The sequence below is a fragment of the Histoplasma capsulatum genome, assembly GCF_000150115.1.
Source record: "Histoplasma capsulatum G186AR genomic scaffold supercont2.22, whole genome shotgun sequence".
Taxonomy (NCBI): Eukaryota; Fungi; Ascomycota; class Eurotiomycetes; order Onygenales; family Ajellomycetaceae; genus Histoplasma; species Histoplasma capsulatum.
Window position 1 is genome coordinate 131,026 of NW_025544822.1, and position 22,277 is coordinate 153,302.

Consider the following 22,277-nt stretch of genomic DNA (forward strand, 5'->3'; position numbering starts at 1 on the left):
TCAGGTATGGATCAGGATAGTATTCATTCCATACACTCAGCAATCGTATTTTTGTGTCTAACACTGTGATTCCATTTTGAAAAATCGATATACTAATTGTATCTTACAGCTTGCTGTCGACCTCGCCACCCGCTTCAATGGCGAGATCATCAATGGTGATGCCATGCAGCTGTACAAAGGCCTGCCTATCATCACCAACCAGATTCCCACTGAGGAACGTAAAGGCATCCCGCATCATCTTCTTGGGTGTATAGGCTTTGACCAGGAGCCGTGGCACGTAAGCCATTTCAAAAGGGAGTGTCTACGTACCATTAAGGAGATCAGGGGCAGGGGGAAACTACCCGTTCTTGTTGGTGGGACACATTATTACACGCAGGCCGTGCTATTTAAGGAAGCTATCCTGGATCGAGATGGGGAGAATGATGAAGAAAGTGGTAATGCTGACAGGGAGAGGATGGTGACGGATGGTAACAGTGAAATATCAAAGATTGCTACTCCACAGTCTGAAAAATTTCCTATCCTGAATGCGTCTCCGGAAGTGATACTACAGAAACTACGAGAAGTGGATCCGGCAATGGCGAGTCGTTGGCATCCTAATGACACTCGCAGGATATACCGCTCCCTGGAGATATATCTGCAGACTGGCAGACCTGCGTCAGAGATATACCAGGAACAGCAAAGGCTCAAAGACGCTGCTAGCATCCTTGACAACCATTCCCTTCACGACTTATCATATGTAGAGAATCATGCCACCACTAGACCATCGCCAGCCAGCGTGGGACCTTCCCATTTGCGTTTTCCAACACTCCTATTTTGGGTCCACACCGAAGACGGCGAGCTAACTCGTCGCCTCTCCCAGCGAGTTGACAACATGGCTGAACAGGGCCTTGTTGCAGAGGCGGAGTCTCTTTTCAATTACCTTAACGAGAAGCATGCACAAGGGGTTGAAATTGACCGCACGCGTGGCGTCTGGGTATCTATAGGCTTTAAGGAGTTGGAGCCATATTTCCAGGCACTTTTGTCTTCCGCCTCCACATCAGCCGCCGCCACCAACGGAGCCGGCTCGGTGGATATTGTCAGCGATGCTGCTAGCAATATCACAAGTACTAGCATTCTCAACCCCGAACAACTCTCCAACTTAAAACAGTCCTGTCTCAGCTCCATAAAGTCCGCGACGCGGCATTATTATCGCCAGCAGATAAGATGGATAAGAGGCCGGTTATGGAATGCGCTAACAGACGCGCATGCTACACAGCAGCTATACGTTATCGACTCGACAGGCGCTTGTAGCAATCCCAGCGCATGGCAGAGCGCCGTGCGCGAGCCGGCTGAACGTGTCGTGGAGTCGTTTTTATCCCGTGGTGTTGCAGAGTGCCCGGATCCCCGCGAGCTTTCGGAAGCTGCGAAAAGAGTGTTTGAGACGCAATTACAGAGCTCCGTGGCGGCTGGGGCGGTGGATGGGGAAGAACGAGCACGACAGAGGACTGTGTTTAAATGTTCGACATGTGACGTATGTGGGATTGCAGTGCAGTCGGATGAGCAATGGGAGGTGCATGTTAGGGGAAGGAGACATAAGAGGGCTGTTAAGAGTGCGGAGAAGAGGAGGGCGAGAGATGAGTATCTTGAGTCGAGGAGGGAGAGGGGGGTTATGGAAAAAGGGGTTGTGAATCCTGATTGCAACCTGGATGAACGGTTGGTTGATGAGCTGGCTCAGGGTCAGGGCAAAGGCGAAGACGAGGGTGAAAGGGTAAACAACTAGTTTTTCTTGTTTAGTTTTTGGACATAATGGGCAGTTTTGATTCTGTCCTGATGCATATGCATGGGCGGGTATTCTCTCTCCTTTTTCTTTTCTTTTTCTCCTTCTTCTCTTTCGTTGTGATATATTTATCAGTGTAGTAGCTAGTGGTTTGGTTTAGGCTTAGGGCCTCAATAAACGAGATACCATTGCGGATTGCATATGGATAGCTATGTAATAGGAGAATATTCGCATCCAAGGACCTGTTCTTGAAAAATGATATTTTGACTATGTAAAGTGAGATACAGACACATTGGTATATTTACAGGTTATTTTTGTGTATATAGAATTACCAGGTTTTGAGAAGCTCTCTGGGACCATCAATGGCATCAATATAGAAGGCTCTGAACAGTACATATCCCCTATGTTGACGACACTGTAATATAAAGAGTAGAGGAAACGGGAAGTTTGACGTATAACCCTCAGCAGATTCGGCAACCTACCCGCATGAATGCCGACGTGTTGGTAACCATGATTTGCACTTGAACGGAGGGAGCTTTCTAACCATGTTTCAATCCGCTAGGCTCCCCTTGTATAAGGAGAAAGGTCGCCGGGAGTATATAGACGACCAGAGGGGCCACCCGAAGTTCCTCACCCTCACCGACATAGTTAATTCACTCGTTTTTCCATTTGGACATATTCGGTGGGCAAAGATCGAAGAAGAGCCCGTAGGTTTTAATCTGAGTTTGCACCATTATTCGGAATCCCTCTCAACTCCTGGGGGATACAGATAAACGGCGAGAAAACTACGTGGCGCGACGCTGAAATATGGCTCGATTGAGCGTTCATTTCGAGGACCGCCAGTCAACAAAGGCTTGGGAAAGGATTCCCCCATGTCCAGAATCCTCCAACTTGAAGACCTCAATAACAGGAGATTTCTCCTGCCTGCGGATCCTCCATAGTCCCTCCTCATCTTTAATTACGAGTTTGAGCCCTTTTCCTCAAATTAGTCAGTCTATACCCAGAAAATAGTACGTCATTGAAAACGAAAACACGATAGTTTTAGCACTGGTCCAAGAAACTCACATTCTAAAAACTTCGCTGTGAAATTGATGCAAATATTCCCATCCCAAGTGCCCTTGCCCTGTCTGGCAACTAGACCAGGTATATCACGGGTTACCATCTCTTCCAGCCGGTGCAGTATGCCGTGTTCGTCGCGGAAACCGACGATGATTTTAGGCACACCGAGAAGAAAGGATTGGGCCCAAAACTTTAGCAACTTGCGTTCGTACTTAAACATATCTCGATCGTTGCGGATTTCAGCAGAAGTTTTTAGCTCGACCCAGTTAATGGGATCTTCTTTTCTGTCGGGTTTACTGTCCCATACTAGCAAATTTTTATTGTGTGTTTTCAACGGTGAGTTTTTCATGAGAAGTTCATTTTCGTTTATTTCTTTCGATTTCGTTTGTATATATTTATTTATTGAATGGGGATTTGGAAAGGGTCTCTTACCGGCATCAACTTCACCACCAATAACAAGCTTGCAGCCGCCGATCCCCGTCCGGACGATGGAGCAATATTGTGCTTTATTGTTGACAACCTGGTCTTCACGACCCTCGATTTTTTCACGAGGAGTAGCATCCCAAGGCTGATCTAGAAGAGAAAGAGTTTCAAATTTATAACCTGGAAGGATGCCGCAGAGCTGGTCAGATCAAGATGCCATCCAGACTCGAATGCAATGTCAAAAGGAAGTGTCAGATGTTGCGCACCCCAAAACGACATCATGTCCTGTGACGGAGCGCCAGGAGGCATCTTCTGGTTCTGCTGTGATTGCTTCTGGGCAAGCTTGTATGCGTTGTTTTCCTCGATGAAACTGGAGCGATTTGGGCAATCTTGAATGAGGAAAGGGCTTACGAGAAGTAGTACTCAGAATAACAAATTGAGTACTCACATTGAGCCCTTTCGACATTACGATCAGAAAATTGATATTGTTTCATTCGATCTCCAATGGTATTTTGACATAACAAACGAAAAGGGGGAGAAAGATGAAACTCACCTGATAACAGGTCGCATTCATCTCAAACCTATTGAAGACCGCCAACATCAGTCTCAGAATTTAGACCCCTTAACCCTCGATTTTCCCAATTTTAGAGACACGCAGTTCATGGAAAATCAATTACCCATTCATATTATCAAACGGTGCTGTCATTAACTTTGCTGAACCAATCAGTCCATGTACTCAGCGTCCAGGGATGTGGAATTGAGAACAATAGCCTAAACCACAGAATGGCCTCTAGAAATATGCGCGCAAAAGGTATGAAATGAAAATTCAAAGAGAAAGAATAAAAAAGGAAAGGATATAAAAGCACACCTTCGTCATCATCCCCCTCCACGTAATGAGATCCGCTTCGCATTTCGCGCCCGTCCTCTTCTCCAAATCAATTATCGTTTCCAGAAGCGCATCCAGGTGCTCATCGCCGGTGTCATCCAGCTTTTCGAACGTGTCGAAGCCCTTCTTTAGATCAACCGGTAAGCGCGGAGGATAGTAATAGCGCAAAGAGGACTCGTCGAGGTGGAAGTTGTGTTGATCATCGTAGGAGAAGTAGGCGATTTCCTGGTGTATGCGCATTAGATCAGGCGATTGTATTTTATTTTCTGTATTGAAGGTAAGCTCAGATAACATGCCTTTGGCCTGCGAATGGCTGTATTGGAGCCGGCAAAGCGGGCGACGGGCTGGATATCGAAGATTTGGGAGTTCATGGTGGTCCGTTGCAAATGCCGGGCTATGGGGGTTTGAATGTGGGTGGAATTTGGAATTGGTTAAATTCTCTATATCAGGCGCATATCAAGTTTGGAGTGTGAGCAAGGCAAATAAAACCGTGTTTGTGGTGAGATAAATACGAGTACATGGCGAGGATTGATTGTTGATGCTGGACGAGCTTGAAGATCTTCCTTTTTTCCATCTTCAACCTCCACTCTCTTCGTACAGATATTTGACTAGATCTTCAGTATTCGATAATCCGACTAATACCCGCCGAACCAACTTCCTTTCCTCCAATGATGGATGCTCTGCTATAGTACTGCTTTCATTCTACTCATTTAGAGGTGCCTACATAAATACATATCACCTCCCGTCAAACCCCACCATCCCACCACCGACACCAAGCACCGCCATCCTTCCTCAAGCAAGCGACCATGACCTCCCGAATCGAGAAAACTATAGCCCGCCAACAAGAGAAGTATATAGCTACCTGGCCCTTAAAATGTAAGGAGGAAAAAGACCAGATCTAACCCCATACCACCCCAGAATCGCCGCAGGCGCCTACTATGAATCTCACCAGCAACTCCGTGTCATCGCCGCCCGTTACCTCAAACAGCAGAACTACGATGCCGCCGCCGATATCCTAGCAGGCGGCGCAAAGGCTCTTCTGAGAGTTCCTGCTGCGTCTGCGTCCGGTGGGGACTTGGCAACCATGTTGATTATTGATGTGTATAATAAGGTGGAGTGGGACGTTGGCGGGGATGAGGTGGGGAGGGCGAGGAAAAGTATGTGTTTTTCCATTTGCTTTTTTGGTTTTGGGGATGGGATAGGGTCTTCGTCCATATGGGGGTGTCTCTTTATTTTTACTGACGGATTGGATTTCAACGATAGAGCGGTTGATTGAGCTGCTTCGCGAGTTTCCCCCTGAAGAGCCTACAAGGAAGAGATATATGAATGAGCTGATTGCGTGGAGTGCGCGGTTTGGGAAGCTGGAGAGAGGAGATCCTGAGATACATCATGAGATTGGGGTGTTATTTGCGCAGGGTGAGTGAATTTATTTTAACCAGTCCCCCCATTCTTCTTGACTTATAAGTTACCTGGTAAAACACAGCTATGGATTGGTTTTTGTGATAACCTATTTACCTTTGCCGACAATTTGCTACCCCCTCCAGAGAACGAACCCTACGACGCAGAACGACACCTGGCCATTGGCACCTCCGCCTCTGCTGAAATCCTCGCCGACCTCGAATACGACTGGTACACGAACGACGAACCCCACACGGCAGGCACCTACGCTTCCCGCGCAGTTTTTCCCTACCTCCTCACTGGCAACCTACGTGACGCCAATAAAGCCTTCTCAGTCTTCACCAGTCGCCTGTTGTCCTCAGAATCCAGTAAAGTCCTAAATGTCCAGCAAGTCAGCAGCCAGAGCGCAGATGTGCGCGTCTTCCCTTCCCTGCCCATTTTAAATTTCACAAGCCTCTTGCTGCTGGCTATCCAGCGCGGCACGACAGATTTATTCAGGCAATTGACCAGACAGTATGCGATTCATATAAAGGAGGTGGACGGATTGGAGAGTGCGTTGGCGCATATCGGTGAGTTGTATTTCGGAATTAAGATTCCGAAACAGTCTAACCCGCTCATGGATATGATGGGGATGATGTTTGGAGGTGGTGGTGCTGGAGCAAAACCAGCTCGACAGCAGAGGACCGCAGGGAAAGCTGAGACGCAGCCGCTGGCGATGGATTTGGATTAAAGGGGGTCTGTAATCTTTTGCTCGTCGGAAGGGGATTTTATGGTATTAAGCTACCACAGGCAGAAGCCCATGGCTCGCGGACAGATTACAAGTAACGCACGGCAATGATCTAGACATGAATTTCATCCTCGACTTCGTACATCCAAGCGTCCTCGTCCAGCGAGGAGACTTTGTTTCGTAGGCTCTGTTGGACCAGGAGGAATATTTCTGTGATATGGTCTGTTAGTATGTGGATCTTCCGCGAGATATATCATGCTCTGTTTGTGGCCAATGTATATGTGAAAGCAGAGGCGAAAGAATATACATATTTATAAACCTTACCAGGAGAATCACTGTGCAGCTGCCTACTGCGATTTCGACACATCATCTCCACAATCCCCGCTTCGATTTCTGTTAAATACCACAGTAACAAGCCATCAGCCAGAGTGCTCACAACAGGTCAGAAATCAAACAAAATAATCAAAGAGAAGAGCAACCACGCCCTGAGAAAAACATACTTTCCTTCTCCCTGCCCCCAATCCCCCCCGTCCCTCCCACACCGCCCACTCCTCCCGCACCAATGCCACCACCACCACCCCCCTGGCCCTCCCCAATCTCAACATCCATCCCGCCCCCGCCGCCCTCTTCGCAATCATCATCCCACATTCCCACCGGCAACACCGGCACGTCAACCTTGTAACCCCCATTTTTATCACGTGCGACGATCTCTCCATTATCCAAAGATGAGGATGAGGATGAGCGGGCTATTTGCTGTTGTGCGTGGGCATTCCCAAGTCCGTATGTATGTGCTTGCCCGTGGGCGTGCGGGACACTGAGAGAGGTCACAGGGACAGGGTTGAGGGTGTTCGCAGCAGCTCCGGCGCTGGCTGCAGCGGGGCGCGAGGTGTTGGTGTTTACACTGGCACTGGCACTGGCAGTGGTGGCGGTAGTGGTACTGGCGTTGGCATTGATGCTAGAGGGATGCACCGTCGATGCGGAGCTATGGGTCGCGGTGGAGGTAGAGGAGGCGGGGCGACGGCTTAGGTGGTGATGGTGGTGGAAGAGGTTGCGGCGGATGGAGGGCATGGCTGTAGGCACGGTGTTGGTGGTGCTGTTGCTGCCGGCGGCGTGAGTGTTTGAGCGTATAGGAGCGGCGGGATCTACGGTTGAAGCTGGAGGGGCGGAAGAGGTCGAGGCGGAGCGGCGTGATGTTGTTGCTGCGGCGGCGGCGGCGGAAGCGGCGGTTGTGCTGGATGCAGATGTGGAAGGGATGCGGGATTGGTGCGGAGGGCGAGTGTGGTGGTGGCGGGAGGAGGCCATTGTCGTTTTACCTGTTGTTGTTAAACAACATGTAGCGATGAAGTGAATCGGGATACCCGTTGTGAATGCATTGTTAGTTCATGGTTTACGTAGCTTGCTACGGGATTAAATGAGAGAAAGGCTTATTAAAGAAGTAAATAGGGATTAGACAAAAAGGACTAATTATAAATAGAGAACGAGAAGAGTGGAGGTGGAAGCTGCTCTCTGTATGGAGAAGGGATTGCGGAGGTTTAACAAAGTTGAAGCTGAATAAGTTAACTAGTGAGTTAGTTATTTATGGGGACGGCAACACACGTCAACTACAACTATGTATATCCCAAACTAAAGAAACTATCTTCAATGAAAAAATAAAAAATAAAAATAAAAATAAAAATAAAAAACTAGTTCCTAGTAAATCCTCTTCATCTAGCCTGTTTCCGTTGGGGCTGGAATTCTCCGTCCTTTTCACTGCGGGTTGGACCTCGAACCTAAACAAACCCCTGAAGATATTCGCCCTGAAATAAGTCGAGAGTGTCCGCGTTTTGGCTATGGGAGAATTATTAACTGGATGAGATTGACAAGAAAATCGCTGTTTATCTAGAAACTCCAGACCGTATACTTCTAACGAGCGTGCGGACTAGTGGGCAGGGTCCGGACGCACAGCTAACTGATGAGGTGCAGGTACACACATGCCATGGAAGACTTCATCCGTCCTCAACATGATCCAGAGCCTTTGGTGTCTTTGCCGCAGAGGTCATCATTAGAAATAAGGGCTGGACCTTGCGGCTACCGGGGTGAGTTTAAGGCGTTGTGAATCTACTGTGTATTCCCTCCGCTGCTTTGGTAGCACATTAATGGAAAGGGATAGTTAAGTTCACTGATAAGATAAGCCACTCCTGCAAACGGTCCTTTTGAGAGCGGGGTTTTTCAGTCATGACCTTCAACAGGAGTCCCAGTGCCATTTACCTGCAAGAAACTAGATCCATTGGTGTGGGCTGGGATATGGCGTAGCTGAGATTTTTGGTCTCTGGAGTTGCTGAAAGGGCACGAGCAGAGACCAGACTGCCTGTCCATAGATATGTGTATAGTGTATAGCGCAGCCAGAAACAATATCGCCTTGTAGGGAAGTATTTACGTGTTGAAGTCCAAAGACGCAGAACGCTTTTTGGCCTCTCCTTCTCCAAACCTCCCTTCGTTTCCTGCTGTTGTTTCTCGTCCTTGACCTTTCGTTTTGAGTTCTCGACTTCTCTGGATAGTTCATATCCACCCCATAAAACCCATGATCGCAAGGCGCCCAGCCCGCAAAAAGAAAAGAAAAGAAAAAAAGAACATTCCGGACATATGTTGGGGAAAATAAGCTTTCCATTCAAATTCCCCGAGACGACCTGCAAAATTGGCTGATGAATTGACGCCCCAGTTGACATAAAGGGGCATGTGGCCTGACGCTGCACTTCGCCTCCGGGGTTTTTGTCTCCAAAATCCTCTCCGTACTGCGTGGAACAAAAGCCACGAGCCAATGGTGATGCTGGCGGTGCAACATGCTCTCTGCTTTGGTGTTCGCTACCCACGAGTGCTTGGATGAATGGTGGTGACCAGGAGTGGGGGTGTTGTTCAGAACTTGGATGCAAGAATGGGGGTTGGTGTGGAATTCACAAGTTACAACTTCAACAAACCGAACCCAGTTTTGCATCCATGGCCAAGGGAGGAAATTGGGAACTCGGTAAGCCCAAAGCATGTTGCCGTGGTCCGTTGGATGAATTGATGGAGTAGATCTATTGGTGCAACGGTCAGTTTTCTATATTTTAAAACCCATCCTCGTTGTTGACAGCATAGCAACTGCCCACTCGCTGCAGCTAATGACGGCTGCATCGCAGTTTGTAGTCTCACCGAGAAGCATGCATAAATATGGCGTATTACATATTGCATGCCTGGCCAGTCTCCACAGCTTCTGACTGTGGGGCAATTCGGAGGGGGTCCGGCTCTGCTCAAAGCTCGTATGCTTTGGAATACGATCTGTGCTTCTGCTGGCTCAGTCTCGTCTGGGCCATCTGGAGGATGAACTTTTCCAGAAGGGCTGAAAAGTAAGAATGAACATCGAAATAGGACTACAGAATATCAAATCGTGGCTCACTAGACGACATTGATCAGGCCCAAGAGCCCGCGTGGACTTCATGAGTGGAAGATCCTGGGCCAGCAGTTCGATGCTTCGTTCTAGCACCGAAGGATTAATAAAAACCCTTCGTGGATTGGACGTGATGGGGTGAAGTTTGGCTGAGCGGAGTAGTTCGGCGGCCAGGGGAAGGCTGTGTAATCTCCATACGCGGAGGTTAGTTACGGGGATATACCAGAGAGGTACCGGGTTACCTGATGTGGGGGCCTCCTGACGCTTGTTTGTACCCAGTTCTGCGGAAAGTTACGTACTACTGTTGGAAACAATACATGGCGATACGCTGGTTTGCAATCATGTGACTCCAGGATCCTGCCCGCAATACAAGGTCCATACATCCATACAGGCGCACATACTTCATACTTCAACCGGGCCGCATAAGAGACGTTGAACCGCAGAAGGCCATAAGGAATCCTGACGTTGGCGACAAGGGATCAAGCCATCATTAACTTCGTCTAGTAACCCAACCTAACGAGCTTTCAGTTCTTGGAAGTTGTCTGTTCCAGCTTTTTGTTCTTCCTCCCCTCTGCTCCTTCGTCTGTGCTCCCTCCCTCTCCCTCTCCCTCGCTCCCCCATGTTGCCCGCCTCCCTGGTCTTCCCCATCTGTTATCGGATGCTCGTTTGCAAGCAAGGTGGGAGACTTGAGACCTCTCGTGTTGAATGGGAATCAATAGCGTAGTTCGCATTCCCCTTTTATAACCCGGTTTTTCTCGCTTCACAAAAGTTGCAATGTCTCAAGTTGGCGCAGTGCCGCAATCATGCTCGATTCTGCCCGAGAAACCACCGGCAGAGAAAGCCCATGTCTGCTCGCATCCGGGCTGTAACAAGCGCTTCACACGTGCAGAGCATCTTCGCCGGCATGCGCTGAACCACAAGAACGAGGACAACACCTGCGAAAGGTGTGGTGTCCATTTCAACAGACCTGACTTGCTAGGTAGGTATTTCGTCTTGCTTTTTGCCGCTCTGGCTGCCTTTTCTACCTTACCTTAAATCATTTTGCTTGGTTTAGTCTGGTTGGTGGTGCTGAACATTAATCCTCCTGCCGAAAAACCCCCGCAAAAATATAGGAAGACATATGGCTCGTCATGCAAAGAGAGACGAGGAGGCAGGTGGCCCAGGTCTGGGTGTGCTTGAAACTCGCAAAAGGACGCGGCGTGGGCCTGATGGGACTATTATCACCAAACCAACCAAAAAGCAAGCTCGTGCAGCAATGCTAACGAGGCACACGGCGTTGGCAGCCTCATCCATTCAAGTCACTGAGGCTGTAAATTCCTCCTCCACGTCGTCGTCCGCTTCTATCCGGAGTTTTAATGACAAGGCTGCTACCCCCCCGGGCAGCCACAATCAAGATAGCAGTTCAAATCTAACCTCGCCGCCTTCGATTGGAGAACTGAACTATCATGGCCAGGACCATGGCGCTGGCTCTGTAGCTCCCATCTCCCCGCCAACATCCGTGCATCCCTCATGCTCGAGTGTCAATTTGGACAGTGGCGCGCTGGATAATTGCCAGCCGGTTCATCACCCTGATCCTCTCATAGCCCCAATGGTGCCTGGGGGTCCTTACGAGCCGTACGCAGAGCCAATCCCGGGCCAGTTCGATGCTGCAGACGGTTCATGGAGGAGCCAGGATTTAGGACCTGGTATGGACTATGAGGAATTTTTTGATTTGGATACTGGTATGTATCTGTCGTTCGTCTTTCGTACAAAGTGGATGGCGCTATCCGCTATCCGTTGTCCATGTCCCAATAGCATGCTCCCGGACAGGGACAGATCCCCCTCCAAAAGGGGCAAAAAGGGGAAATCAGGGGGAGAATGAACTATAAATTCTTGGTGTTTGCTGAAGTCTAATATGGTTATTTTCTGATATATAGCAACCTCTTTTAACATGCCATTTGCCGCTACACATAATTACAACTGGCTCTTCGATGTGACATCATTGGATGACGCCTTTAACCATAGTGACGTGTCGCTGGCTATGGACATGGTCAGCTTTGCAGAACCGGTGCCTGATATGTGGTCACAGACTCAACAGCGTGATAACGAATTTTTCAGCCAACCCATTTCCTCGGCATCAGAATCAGCAAGGAACCCTAGCAGTATCTCATCAGATCCACCCATTCAACCTTCCGGAGACGCTTCTTCTAGTGTGGAATTTCCTGTTGATAGGAGCCAGACCTCCCCGTCGTCGCCTGTCCAGATCTCCACGGCGACTCTTGATGATTCCAACCAGCTCACACTGTCTACCTTTTCCAACATGGACTGGATCGGCCAAACACCTTCTACAAAGGTTGTACTAAGGAAATTACCTCAAATAAGCGAGGCTGCAAGAACGAGGTTATTGCGGCTTGTCTCCCAATTACAACCTATGACTGTAGAAGGAAACCGAATTGAGCTCTCGTCCCCTCTTCTCTCCATCAACGCTCTTCAAACGTACTGTGACCTCTTCTTCACAAAATTTAATGTCTCGTATCCACTAATCCATCAACCAACATTTGATCCAGACCGAATCGATACATTGCTACTTGCTGCCATGGTATCAATGGGCGCCTCATACAGCACTATGGAAGCCCACCAGTTGGCCGTCGGAATGCATGACTCGCTACGCAATCAACTCTTTTCCCATCAATCATTCTCCCCACAGCCTGACCTTTGGGTCCTCCAGGCAATGATGTTGATCGATTGCTTTGGGAAACAACGAGCCGGCCTAAAACAGCGTGAGATGTCTCAGCTATTCCACTGTGTCCTCATCAAACTTATTCGGCGAAGCAATTGTCAGCTCATTCGGACCTCTCCCGTAGCGGAACGGCCGGATAATCTTGATTCAGCATGGAGGCAGGCAATGGACCTAGAACAGAGGAAGCGGCTCGCCATGCTTTGCTTCATGTGGGACACTCAGCATGCGGTGCTCTTCTCACAATCTCTTTGCATGTCAGCATTTGAAATCAGGACCTCCTTGCCATGTGACGAGGCTACGTGGGAGGCAAGGACTGCCGAAGAATGGTTCGAGTGCTCACACGCAGAGAAACCGCATAGTGCCTTCCTACTCGTTCTGAAAGCATACATAACCCCCAACACCACCAACCGTCCACGATACCTCAATGCTCTGTCAAGGATCTTCCTCTTACACGGCCTGATGTCCATATCTTCCGACCTCAAACGCCGAGACCAAACCACCCTACGATCAGAAACACCAAACCTAGTAGGCGCCTGGAAGGCCCGCATCGGCCGCTCCTACGACTTGTGGAAAAACGACTTCGACGCAGATTGCATGGACATGAAATTAAACCAGACGTCCGATCCGCGAAAATTCGTCGGCCTCAAAACAGCAACCAACGTCATGTACCACGCTGCGCACATCACACTGAATGTCGAAGTGCTCGATTTACAGATATATGCGGGTGCACCACATATTCTCGGACGGTTGGTAACGGCCAGTGACTTTGATCGGTCCCAACGGGTCGTCACGCGCTGGCTGAACGAGGACCCGCACTCAGCAGCCAAGGCGACCAGGCATGCCTCGTACATCCTGCAGGATGCAATCATGAATCTTAACGACTGGGACGAGACGGATGTCTTCCATTACCCCTGGTGCCTGTATCTGGCGACTCTGACGTGCTGGGCCTTCCATCTCCCGACGTCATCAAGCTCCCCTTGCTCTTCCTCGACAGCGTTGGTCAGACGGACGGAGATAAGCAATGATAATAACAGCGAGCAACAGGGGCAACAACAGCAACTACAGCATCCGAGTCCCGCGCCGCGCATACCTGGCTCTATCTCCCTAAACCCCCGCAATGAAGTGGCCACCCTAGTAATCGCCATGACGACCTGTAACACGTTGGAGGATCTCTCCTCGCTGGCGGGCAAGTTCGACACGACGGGATTGACGTGCATTATGAGCCAGCAGCTGGCCAGTGTACGCTGGGCGGTGGTGCATGATGCAATGAAGGTTTTGGTGACTTTATCGAGCAGGTAGGGTGGCTGGAAGATTGAATTCTGGAGTTGCTAGTTGTCTTTTTCTGGACTTTTTCTTTTCTTTCATTTGTTCTATTGCGCTGTATCCTCGAGAAAAAAAATGGCTTCGTTCATTATACTATAGGGCGGGGATCAGTCGGGGATGGCGGGGTGTTTTTGCATTGATATATCCTCTGAAAGTTTTTTTTCCTCTTTCCTTCTTTTTCTTTCTTGGTTGTGTTTGTAGAGGTTTTGCACTTTTCTTTTCCCTATCATTATTGGATATACGACCGGGTTTCTGGGGCGAAACATATAATTCTGCAATGACGAAATTTTTGTCGCTGGCTTCTTTGTATTTTAACAACAGCTGGCATCTGAGCGTGGTATGGCGGCGCGGTATTTATTATTTGTTGTTTATTACATTACCATCAATTATGGGCGGATAAAGTGAAAGTTATTATGTAGACTTTTTATACTTATTATTATTACCTACCATCCATGGCATAAAATAGACATATTTCGTGTAAACCAACGAGAGAGAGAGAGAGCTCAGTGCGCACTGTAGCTATATCGTTAACGATCCAATTTTTTTATCAAATTTATCTTATCACCAATGGAGCCGACACCGCCCTCCCTGCCTTCCCATTCCCGCCTTCCGCTCTCCATCCATTCAACAGCAATACCGCGGGCCGGTGGGTGTCGCGATCTGCATGCACAGCCCGACCAGGGCCGCATTGGGCACTGGCGGTTTGAGTCGCGGGTATCTTGGGAAGTAGTGGTAGGGAGAGGGGCGGGTGCCGATGGCCACTGGGAGCGTCGCCAAGGATGTTGACGTTGTCGGGGAGGGGATGGTCGAGGGGAGGGGCAATTTTTGGGAATGGGATGGGGGATTCTCTGCAAATTGCGTGGGCGGTCGAATGCGTAGTTTTAAAAAAGAGTTAAATGAGAAGAGAAAAGGGAAAGAAAACGAAAGCGCAGGATTGAAGGGAAGAAGCAGAAGCTAAGCATGAATCTCCACGCCGTCAAAGCCGGCTTCCACCGTCCTCCTGACTGCCGTTGTGTATTTTACCACAAGCTCCTGGATCTCCTCCATGGTCCGGGGGTGCATCGGGGAGTTGTTGTCTAGGTCTAGGGGGTATGGGACATGGCTGCTGCCTGTTTGTTGGGGCCAGGTCCGGGGGGAGGGGGGGTATAAATATTTATTAGAGCTTTTTTCTCTGTAGAATTTGTCTTCCTTTTCCCTATTCTAGAGGGCCACCTCTCTCTCCTATCCTGATATCGCCAGGTTATAGTACATATCGGCTGATGGGTGTAGTAGCTGCTGTCAATCGAAAGGCATGGTTCCCTGTGGATGATATTGCACACTTGGACCATTAAGGACGTAGACACTCTCGAACGCTTTCGACAGCTCGATACCCAATCCAAAGTGCACTGAGCAAGAGTGCGGCTTGAACAGCGCAGAATCTGTTAGGGGTGCGCAGGAGACCATTGTTAAAGCATACTGTGTATGCATGGATACGGTAGCGAAGCGGCAAGTGAGAAAGACGAAAATAATTTCCTTCTTTTCATAGCTGTCCGTTTCTTTCTTCCCGGGGTGGGGAATATGAAGGAGAGAGAAAGAAAGCAACCTTGAGTCCAAGGTTGAGCAACGATCGTACAACAGACAAAAAACGCAAAGACATCATATCAACCAAGTCTTGATATTTTTTTGTTAATCTGTTTCATTTTTCCTTTATTACCAGCAACCCCCTGCGCGGACCCAACTGGAAGCCAATCCAATCCTGATGCCTCTGCGCCTCAAAAATAAAGCTACCCTTTTGAAGTTGCTGGACGAGAAATGTTGGAGGCCATACTACGCCTCTCTTCCTCTGTATCTTTGGCACCTTGGGGGCTTGCTGGCAAGAAAACTGGCCATCATGACACCCGACAGCGCTCCAAGAGCGGGTTTTGAGGCATGAATAAAATGGCTACCAATGCCAACGCTCCACTTCGGCCGGACCAGAGCACTCAACCACGGGTGAAGCGGAAATGACTCCTTGGAAGAAACAGGGGCGGTAATGGTGGGTACGTGATGAGAATGTCTGTTAAGGTCCTGCCACCAAACAAGTGTTTGGAAGAGCAGCCATCTTTCCAGCAGAACAGCTCTACACGTCCGATCAAATGCAGGTCCTTTTGAGGGCGAATTTCTACCGGTCAAGGCTTGCCCTAAGCCCTAGCCCCAAACCCTAACCAGCTCAGTTGGGACAACCCCCACCTTTGGACATACCCCGTATGGTACGATACTTGACACAGCCCGTATCAAATACGTGAAGTATAACAAGTGCGTATTGTTACCGACCACCCGCCAAACACCCGGGAGGACAGGGGTGGGGGTGCGGGGAAGGAGCGGGGGGTTTGTGAGGATTGATTGACAATCAATTGCACACCATAGGATGGTTAATTCCACCACCGCTTAAATACATCTGGCGTAGTGTATCGTTACGTGGTGTGTGCATTCTAAGGACAGCTCATGTAGGTATGAGGTTTTACGCAACTGCCTGGGTGTTTGGGAGTAGGTTAAAGGCAAGATTCATGGTAGCTTCTGGGGCATCTTCTCCCTTTAGCTCAGTAGTAAGGCTGATGTTTTATTTTAATCTTTGAGTTAAGGGTAGAGAAAATGATACAAACTTTAATAAATCTGAAAACTGTTGTTAGAACTAAGAATGAGTCAACTGAATATTGAATAAGGAAGTGTATTTAGATTATTTCCTATTAATGTTAGCTATCTGAATCATATGAATATTGATATATTTCAGTACTCGATAGAGATTTTTTTTTTTAAATAAAGAGTTGGTACGTAGAATTGATATTCCCTGCACGAGACTGCTAGTACACTGGCTTATTAGGCACGGCAGATCTATATATAGATATGCGGGTTTACGAACTAAATATCGTGGGTACTAACATAACCCCTATTAATCAATGTTGAGCTCTTTATATTTTCCTTTTCGCTCTTGTCGCTTTCTGATAGAGCAAAAGAGTAGGATAAAATCATGTACGTAAAAAGTACCTTAAGCATTGGTCGGTCCTGTTGGTGCAGTACGTAGATGTGAGGGCAAGTTAGAGTTTGATATCGTTGTGGATATAGATTTATTTAGTAACTTACGGTGGATACTTTCCAACTTTAGCGGTGGTGGAATTAAACCAACCCGCAGTGTAATTATAACTCCTAGTAGTTAACTACTTCCCGTGCTATGATTGCGTCGGTTATACACATTCTGGCGGCAGTGACAAAACCGTGCCGGTGCGCCCTGCTGGCAACATCTCTCAGGGTCATGCTATGCTATTTTTATTGATACCATTCATGCACGTACATTACCAGAACTCCTTGCCCTCACTGCTTTTGTAGGCGTTGTTTGCGTCTCTCTTGATTTGTATATCATCCTCCATTCACAATGGGGCTTCCTGTATCAAACTCGGAGGTGGATTCCATCCCCGCCAATGCAGCACTGCATGCAATTATCAAGTCCACATATACCAGCTCGGTTCTGCAGTTCTACCTGAATGGCCGCAGGGTTGAGCTCCAAAACCCTAATCCGCACTGGACTTTGTTGGACTTTATCAGGTCACAGCGTGGTTTGAAAGGAACGAAGTTAGGATGTGGTGAGGGTGGTTGCGGCGCCTGCACCGTGGTGCTGCAGGTGAGAGACAGGAGCAACTCAAGGAGAATCAAGCACTTGTCTGTAAATGCTTGCCTGTATCCGCTGGTTGGGGGTGAGTTCGTGACTTTTCTTGCATATTTTAATTCCTGCACGATTGACTGGGTGGGTTTCTTTTCTGGTTTCTTCGTCTTTTTGCTAACTAGAGGTTATCCTATAGTCGTCGGGAAACATGTCATTACCGTCGAAGGGCTTGGGAGTGTTGACAAGCCTCACCCGTTACAGGAACGGATGGGTAAGCTTCATGGATCACAGTAAGTCGTATCCTAACAATTCCGGCAGGAATTGTGCTCTTTGGGACTAAATGTTCTTTTTATCGCAGGTGTGGATTTTGTACACCAGGCATCGTCATGTCCCTATACTCCATTATCAGAAATGCCTATGATCCGGAAACCGGCAAATTCTCTCTATCTGATAACGATATTGAAATGAAAGGTCATCTGGATGGGAATTTGTGTCGTTGTACAGGCTACAAGCCTATTCTCCAAGCTGCTAAAACTTTCATTGTTGAGGACCTAAAAGGGCAGCTGGATGAAGAGAAGAATTCTATTCCAGTAGATGCTAACACGGAGAGCGAAAATGAGGCAGCGATGTATCTACAAGGGCAGTTTACCAACGTGCACAAATCCTCAACTGGCTCATGCGGCAGATCCGGGGGATGTTGCCGCGATAAGATCAACAACGAATCCCGTCCATCGGATTCTTCGACATCAACGGGATCCACTTCTGCGGACGAACATAGTTCCCAGACCAGCCTTTCAGAAGAAATCACGCTTCAGCCGTCCAAAAAAGTTCCCCAAGTTGAGCTTGCAGAGTATTCCCCTTCATCAGAGTTAATTTACCCACCTTCGCTGTCGAAGTTTGTCGATAATCCTGTATGCTACGGTGATAAAGAGAAAATATGGCTCCGACCGACGAATTTACAGCAATTAGTCGACATCATGGCTGCGTTCCCATCCGCGACTATTGTCAGCGGCGCAAGCGAAATCCAGGTTGAGATCCGATTTAAAGGCTCGGAATTTGCAGTTTCAGTCTTTGTTTCGGACATCGAAGAACTTAACAAAATTTCAGTACCCGCTGATCTGTCTACCTCGAGTGAACTTGTGATTGGTGGAAATGCACCTTTGACAGATATTGAACATGTTTGCTATGGCCTATCGTCAAAGCTGGGTCGAAGAGGATCAGTGTTCGGGGCGATGGCTAAAGTTCTCAGATATTTTGCCGGGCGCCAGATTCGAAATGTGGCATCCCTAGCTGGAAATATTGCCACGGCATCCCCCATATCAGATATGAATCCGGTTCTTTTGGCTATTAATGCGACTGTAGTTTCTAGGACTGCTGAGAAGGAGCATTTGATTCCAATGGTAACGATGTTCCGTGGGTACAGGAAAACAGCGCTGCCGCAGGGAGGCATCATTACTCAGATTCGCATTCCTATCCCCCCGGCAGATGCACGCGAGGTCACAAAATCATACAAACAGGCCAAACGAAAGGACGATGACATTGCTATTGTCACGGCAGGTTTCCGAGTTCGATTTGACGAACAAGATATCGTTAAGGATGTCTCATTGGCATATGGCGGGATGGCACCAATAACTGTTTTGGCAACTCAAACCATAAAGTACCTGATGGGAAAGAAATGGTCCGCACCGGAAACTCTTGACGGTGCTCTTGAAACCTTAGCTGAGGAGTTCCCACTTGCCTATGACGTCCCAGGCAGTATGGCTACTTATCGAAGGACGCTGGCTTTGTCTCTTTTCGTCCGTTTTTGGAACGAAGTTATTGCGCATTTCGAACTGGGAGAGGTGGACCAGAGCCTTGTTGAGGAAATACACCGAAAAATATCTACTGGGACAAGAGATAACTATAACCCACACGAACAACGAATCGTTGGCAAGCAAATACCTCATCTTTCTGGTTTGAAACACGCTACAGGGGAGGCGGAATATGTCGACGACATGCCTCATCAAGATAATGAACTATATGGAGCACTTGTCCTTTCGGAAAGAGCCCACGCAAAGATTGTGTCAGTGGACTGGACTCCGGCTCTTGCTCCAGGCTTAGCTGTGGGGTACGTGGACAAACATAGCATCGACCCAGAAATGAACTTTTGGGGATCTATTGTTAAAGATGAACCTTTTTTTGCGCTCGACGAGGTTCACTCCCATGGCCAGCCAATTGGAATGGTTTACGCAGAAACTTCCCTTAAAGCACAGGCAGCAGCACGGGCTGTTAAAGTCGTATATGAGGACTTGCCAGCTATTTTGACCATTGACGAAGCCATCGAAGCGAAGAGCTTCTTCAAACATGGAAAGGAACTTCGAAAAGGGGCACCCCCTGAGAAAATGGCTGAGGTGTTTGCCAAATGTGACAGAATTTTCGAAGGAACTATTCGATGCGGTGGCCAGGAGCACTTCTACCTGGAGACGAATGCTGCCTTAGTTATCCCCCATTCTGAGGATGGCACAATGGATGTTTGGTCATCCACTCAAAATACGTGAGTGATGTTGCTCTGTAATGTATGATATTCTAGCCACTAACGGTTTCGTAGGATGGAGACACAGGAATTTGTCAGTCGTGTGATTGGAGTCCCTAGCAACCGTATCAATGCAAGAGTAAAACGGATGGGAGGAGCGTTCGGTGGCAAAGAGTCTCGAAGCGTCCAGCTAGCTGTTATTCTTGCGGTAGCCGCGAAGAAAGAACGACGACCAATGAGAGCCATGTTGAACCGCGACGAAGATATGATGACGACCGGACAGCGAAATCCCATTATGTGCCGCTGGAAGATTGGTGTCATGAACGATGGAAAACTTGTCGCCATTGATGCGGACTGCTACGCCAATGCTGGGTTCTCCTTGGATATGAGCGGAGCTGTCATGGACCGCTGTTGCACGCATCTTGACAACTGCTATTATTTCCCCAATGCACATATTCGTGCATGGGTATGCAAAACCAACACAGTTACAAATACCGCTTTTAGAGGTTTTGGCGGACCGCAAGCCATGTTCATCGCTGAAAGTTTCATGTATGCCATCGCAGAGGGCCTGAACATCCCAATCGACGAGCTTCGCTGGAAGAACCTGTACGAGCAGGGTCAACGGACGCCCTTCCATCAATTGATCGATGAGGATTGGCATATTCCGATGCTGCTCGAGCAAGTCCGAAAGGAAGCGAAGTATGATGAGCGCAAGGCCCAAATCGCCAAGTACAATGCCCAAAACAAGTGGAAGAAGCGAGGCATTTGCCTTGTACCAACAAAATTCGGTCTCTCATTCGCGACAGCAATTCATCTGAACCAGGCTGGTGCATCCGTTAAAATATATGCAGATGGCTCGATCCTTCTCAGCCACGGAGGAACGGAAATGGGTCAGGGTCTGTATACCAAGATGTGCCAGGTCGCCGCTCAGGAACTAAACGCTCCCCTGGAATCCATTTACACCCAGGACACGGCAACATATCAAATTGCTAACGCTTCGCCTACGGCTGCCTCGTCTGGCAGTGACCTTAATGGTATGGCTGTGAAGAATGCATGTGATCAACTCAACGAGCGTCTCAAGCCGTACTGGGAAAAGTTTGGCAGGGATGCTCCGCTCTCGAAAATTGCGCATGCAGCGTATAGAGATCGGGTGAATCTCGTAGCGACTGGATATTGGAAGATGCCCAAGATCGGTCATGTATGGGGCGATTACAATCCGGAAACTGTCAAGCCAATGTATTATTATTTTACCCAGGTATGTGCCACATCATATACTCTCCCCTCGTCACGAATGGTAAGTGGCTGACTTCGTTTTGTATCTAGGGCGTTGCTTGCACTGAAGTTGAACTTGACGTCCTCACGGGAGATCATACCGTACTCCGTACTGACATAAAGATGGACGTGGGCCGTTCAATCAATCCAGCCATTGATTACGGTCAGGTAGAAGGCGCCTTCGTTCAGGGGCAGGGTCTCTTCACCATCGAAGAATCCCTCTGGCACAGCAAGACCGGCCAGCTAGCCACACGTGGCCCTGGCACATATAAGATCCCTGGGTTTAGTGATATCCCACAGGAGTTCAATGTTAGTTTCTTGCAGGGGGTGTCGTGGAAACACCTTCGGTCTATCCAGAGTAGTAAGGGTGTTGGTGAGCCACCACTGTTTTTGGGCGCGACGGTCCTATTCGCACTGAGAGATGCGCTGCTCAGTGCTCGAGAGGATAATGGAGTGAAGGAGAAGCTGATATTGGATAGTCCGGCGACGGCGGAAAGGTTGAGGTTGGCGGTTGGAGATCGACTAGTGAAGATGGGGAATGTCGCGAAGGGGGAGGGGCAGAAGTCTTTTTTTGTTGCCATTTCTTGAGATATCTATCTCATGGTACGACCGTATATTTGTTTCATTTAGTTGTGCTATTATATGTGGAAGGATTTTGTTCTTGCTTGATTATTTTGGTTATGGAAAGTGGTCTCAGTGCAGAAATGAGGTTAAGGGATATATATCCAAATTGAGATACTGTAATCCGCCATTGGTGAACGCTTTTAAGGTTCTGAACAAAGCTAACTATAGCCCAGCCAGTCCCTCAGCAACATGGTCCACCTTGTGATGTTGGTATTATAATTCATGAAACCAGAGAAGTACTTATTGACGTTTCATCACAACTAGAAGCCGGATTGAAGTTCAAACCAATAGGGGTGAAAAAGTTAAAAGACGAAATTGGATATATGTACATACATATTGATGAAAATTCGGTTACAATCCAGCCTCCCGGTAGATCAGAACCGTAAAAATAGCTCAAGAGAGCCGAGTCAAGACACTCGTCCGTAATCCAACTGGGGGTGGACGAGCCGTACGTAGCGCACATGTTAAGCAAGACCCTCCACTCCGCCAGAATACTGAGCACCAAGCTCTCGCCGGGACTTCACCTTCTCCGCCACTACCAATATTAATGATTGCGACA

At 48.4% G+C, this 22,277-nt stretch overlaps 8 protein-coding genes across 8 annotated transcripts; 4 read left to right on the plus strand and 4 right to left on the minus strand.

Moving 5' to 3' along the window:
* Window positions 1-6: 6 nt before the first annotated feature.
* On the plus strand, window positions 7-1,759 carry HCBG_09160 (tRNA isopentenyltransferase; the record flags this gene model as incomplete). Its single annotated transcript, XM_045436209.1, has 2 exons — window positions 7-45; window positions 110-1,759. 2 exons carry the CDS (start codon window positions 7-9, stop codon window positions 1,757-1,759), a joined length of 1,689 nt encoding a protein of 562 aa, XP_045283076.1.
* An 821-nt stretch (window positions 1,760-2,580) lies between these two features.
* HCBG_09161 (HLA class III protein Dom3z) lies at window positions 2,581-4,364 on the minus strand (the record flags this gene model as incomplete). Its single annotated transcript, XM_045436210.1, has 5 exons — window positions 2,581-2,729; window positions 2,822-3,121; window positions 3,248-3,418; window positions 3,687-3,786; window positions 4,107-4,364. 5 exons carry the CDS (start codon window positions 4,362-4,364, stop codon window positions 2,581-2,583), a joined length of 978 nt encoding a protein of 325 aa, XP_045283077.1.
* A 503-nt stretch (window positions 4,365-4,867) lies between these two features.
* HCBG_09162 (DUF410 domain-containing protein) lies at window positions 4,868-6,384 on the plus strand (the record flags this gene model as incomplete). Its single annotated transcript, XM_045436211.1, has 4 exons — window positions 4,868-4,974; window positions 5,043-5,281; window positions 5,388-5,540; window positions 5,669-6,384. 4 exons carry the CDS (start codon window positions 4,931-4,933, stop codon window positions 6,250-6,252), a joined length of 1,020 nt encoding a protein of 339 aa, XP_045283078.1.
* A 118-nt stretch (window positions 6,385-6,502) lies between these two features.
* On the minus strand, window positions 6,503-7,551 carry HCBG_09163 (uncharacterized protein; the record flags this gene model as incomplete). Its single annotated transcript, XM_045436212.1, has 2 exons — window positions 6,503-6,642; window positions 6,750-7,551. 2 exons carry the CDS (start codon window positions 7,549-7,551, stop codon window positions 6,503-6,505), a joined length of 942 nt encoding a protein of 313 aa, XP_045283079.1.
* A 2,875-nt stretch (window positions 7,552-10,426) lies between these two features.
* Window positions 10,427-14,173, plus strand: HCBG_09164 (uncharacterized protein; the record flags this gene model as incomplete). The annotated part of the gene is made up of 4 exons (XM_045436213.1): window positions 10,427-10,631; window positions 10,936-11,373; window positions 11,569-14,069; window positions 14,138-14,173. 3 exons carry the CDS (start codon window positions 10,427-10,429, stop codon window positions 13,668-13,670), a joined length of 2,745 nt encoding a protein of 914 aa, XP_045283080.1.
* A 48-nt stretch (window positions 14,174-14,221) lies between these two features.
* Window positions 14,222-15,137, minus strand: HCBG_09165 (uncharacterized protein; the record flags this gene model as incomplete). Its single annotated transcript, XM_045436214.1, has 3 exons — window positions 14,222-14,542; window positions 14,718-14,803; window positions 15,014-15,137. 3 exons carry the CDS (start codon window positions 15,135-15,137, stop codon window positions 14,222-14,224), a joined length of 531 nt encoding a protein of 176 aa, XP_045283081.1.
* Window positions 15,138-15,500: 363 nt separating this feature from the next.
* On the minus strand, window positions 15,501-16,143 carry HCBG_09166 (uncharacterized protein; the record flags this gene model as incomplete). The annotated part of the gene is made up of 2 exons (XM_045436215.1): window positions 15,501-15,860; window positions 16,075-16,143. 2 exons carry the CDS (start codon window positions 16,141-16,143, stop codon window positions 15,501-15,503), a joined length of 429 nt encoding a protein of 142 aa, XP_045283082.1.
* A 939-nt stretch (window positions 16,144-17,082) lies between these two features.
* On the plus strand, window positions 17,083-21,682 carry HCBG_09167 (xanthine dehydrogenase; the record flags this gene model as incomplete). The annotated part of the gene is made up of 5 exons (XM_045436216.1): window positions 17,083-17,401; window positions 17,507-17,600; window positions 17,669-19,843; window positions 19,898-21,077; window positions 21,146-21,682. 5 exons carry the CDS (start codon window positions 17,083-17,085, stop codon window positions 21,680-21,682), a joined length of 4,305 nt encoding a protein of 1,434 aa, XP_045283083.1.
* Between the last annotated feature and the right edge of the window lie 595 nt (window positions 21,683-22,277).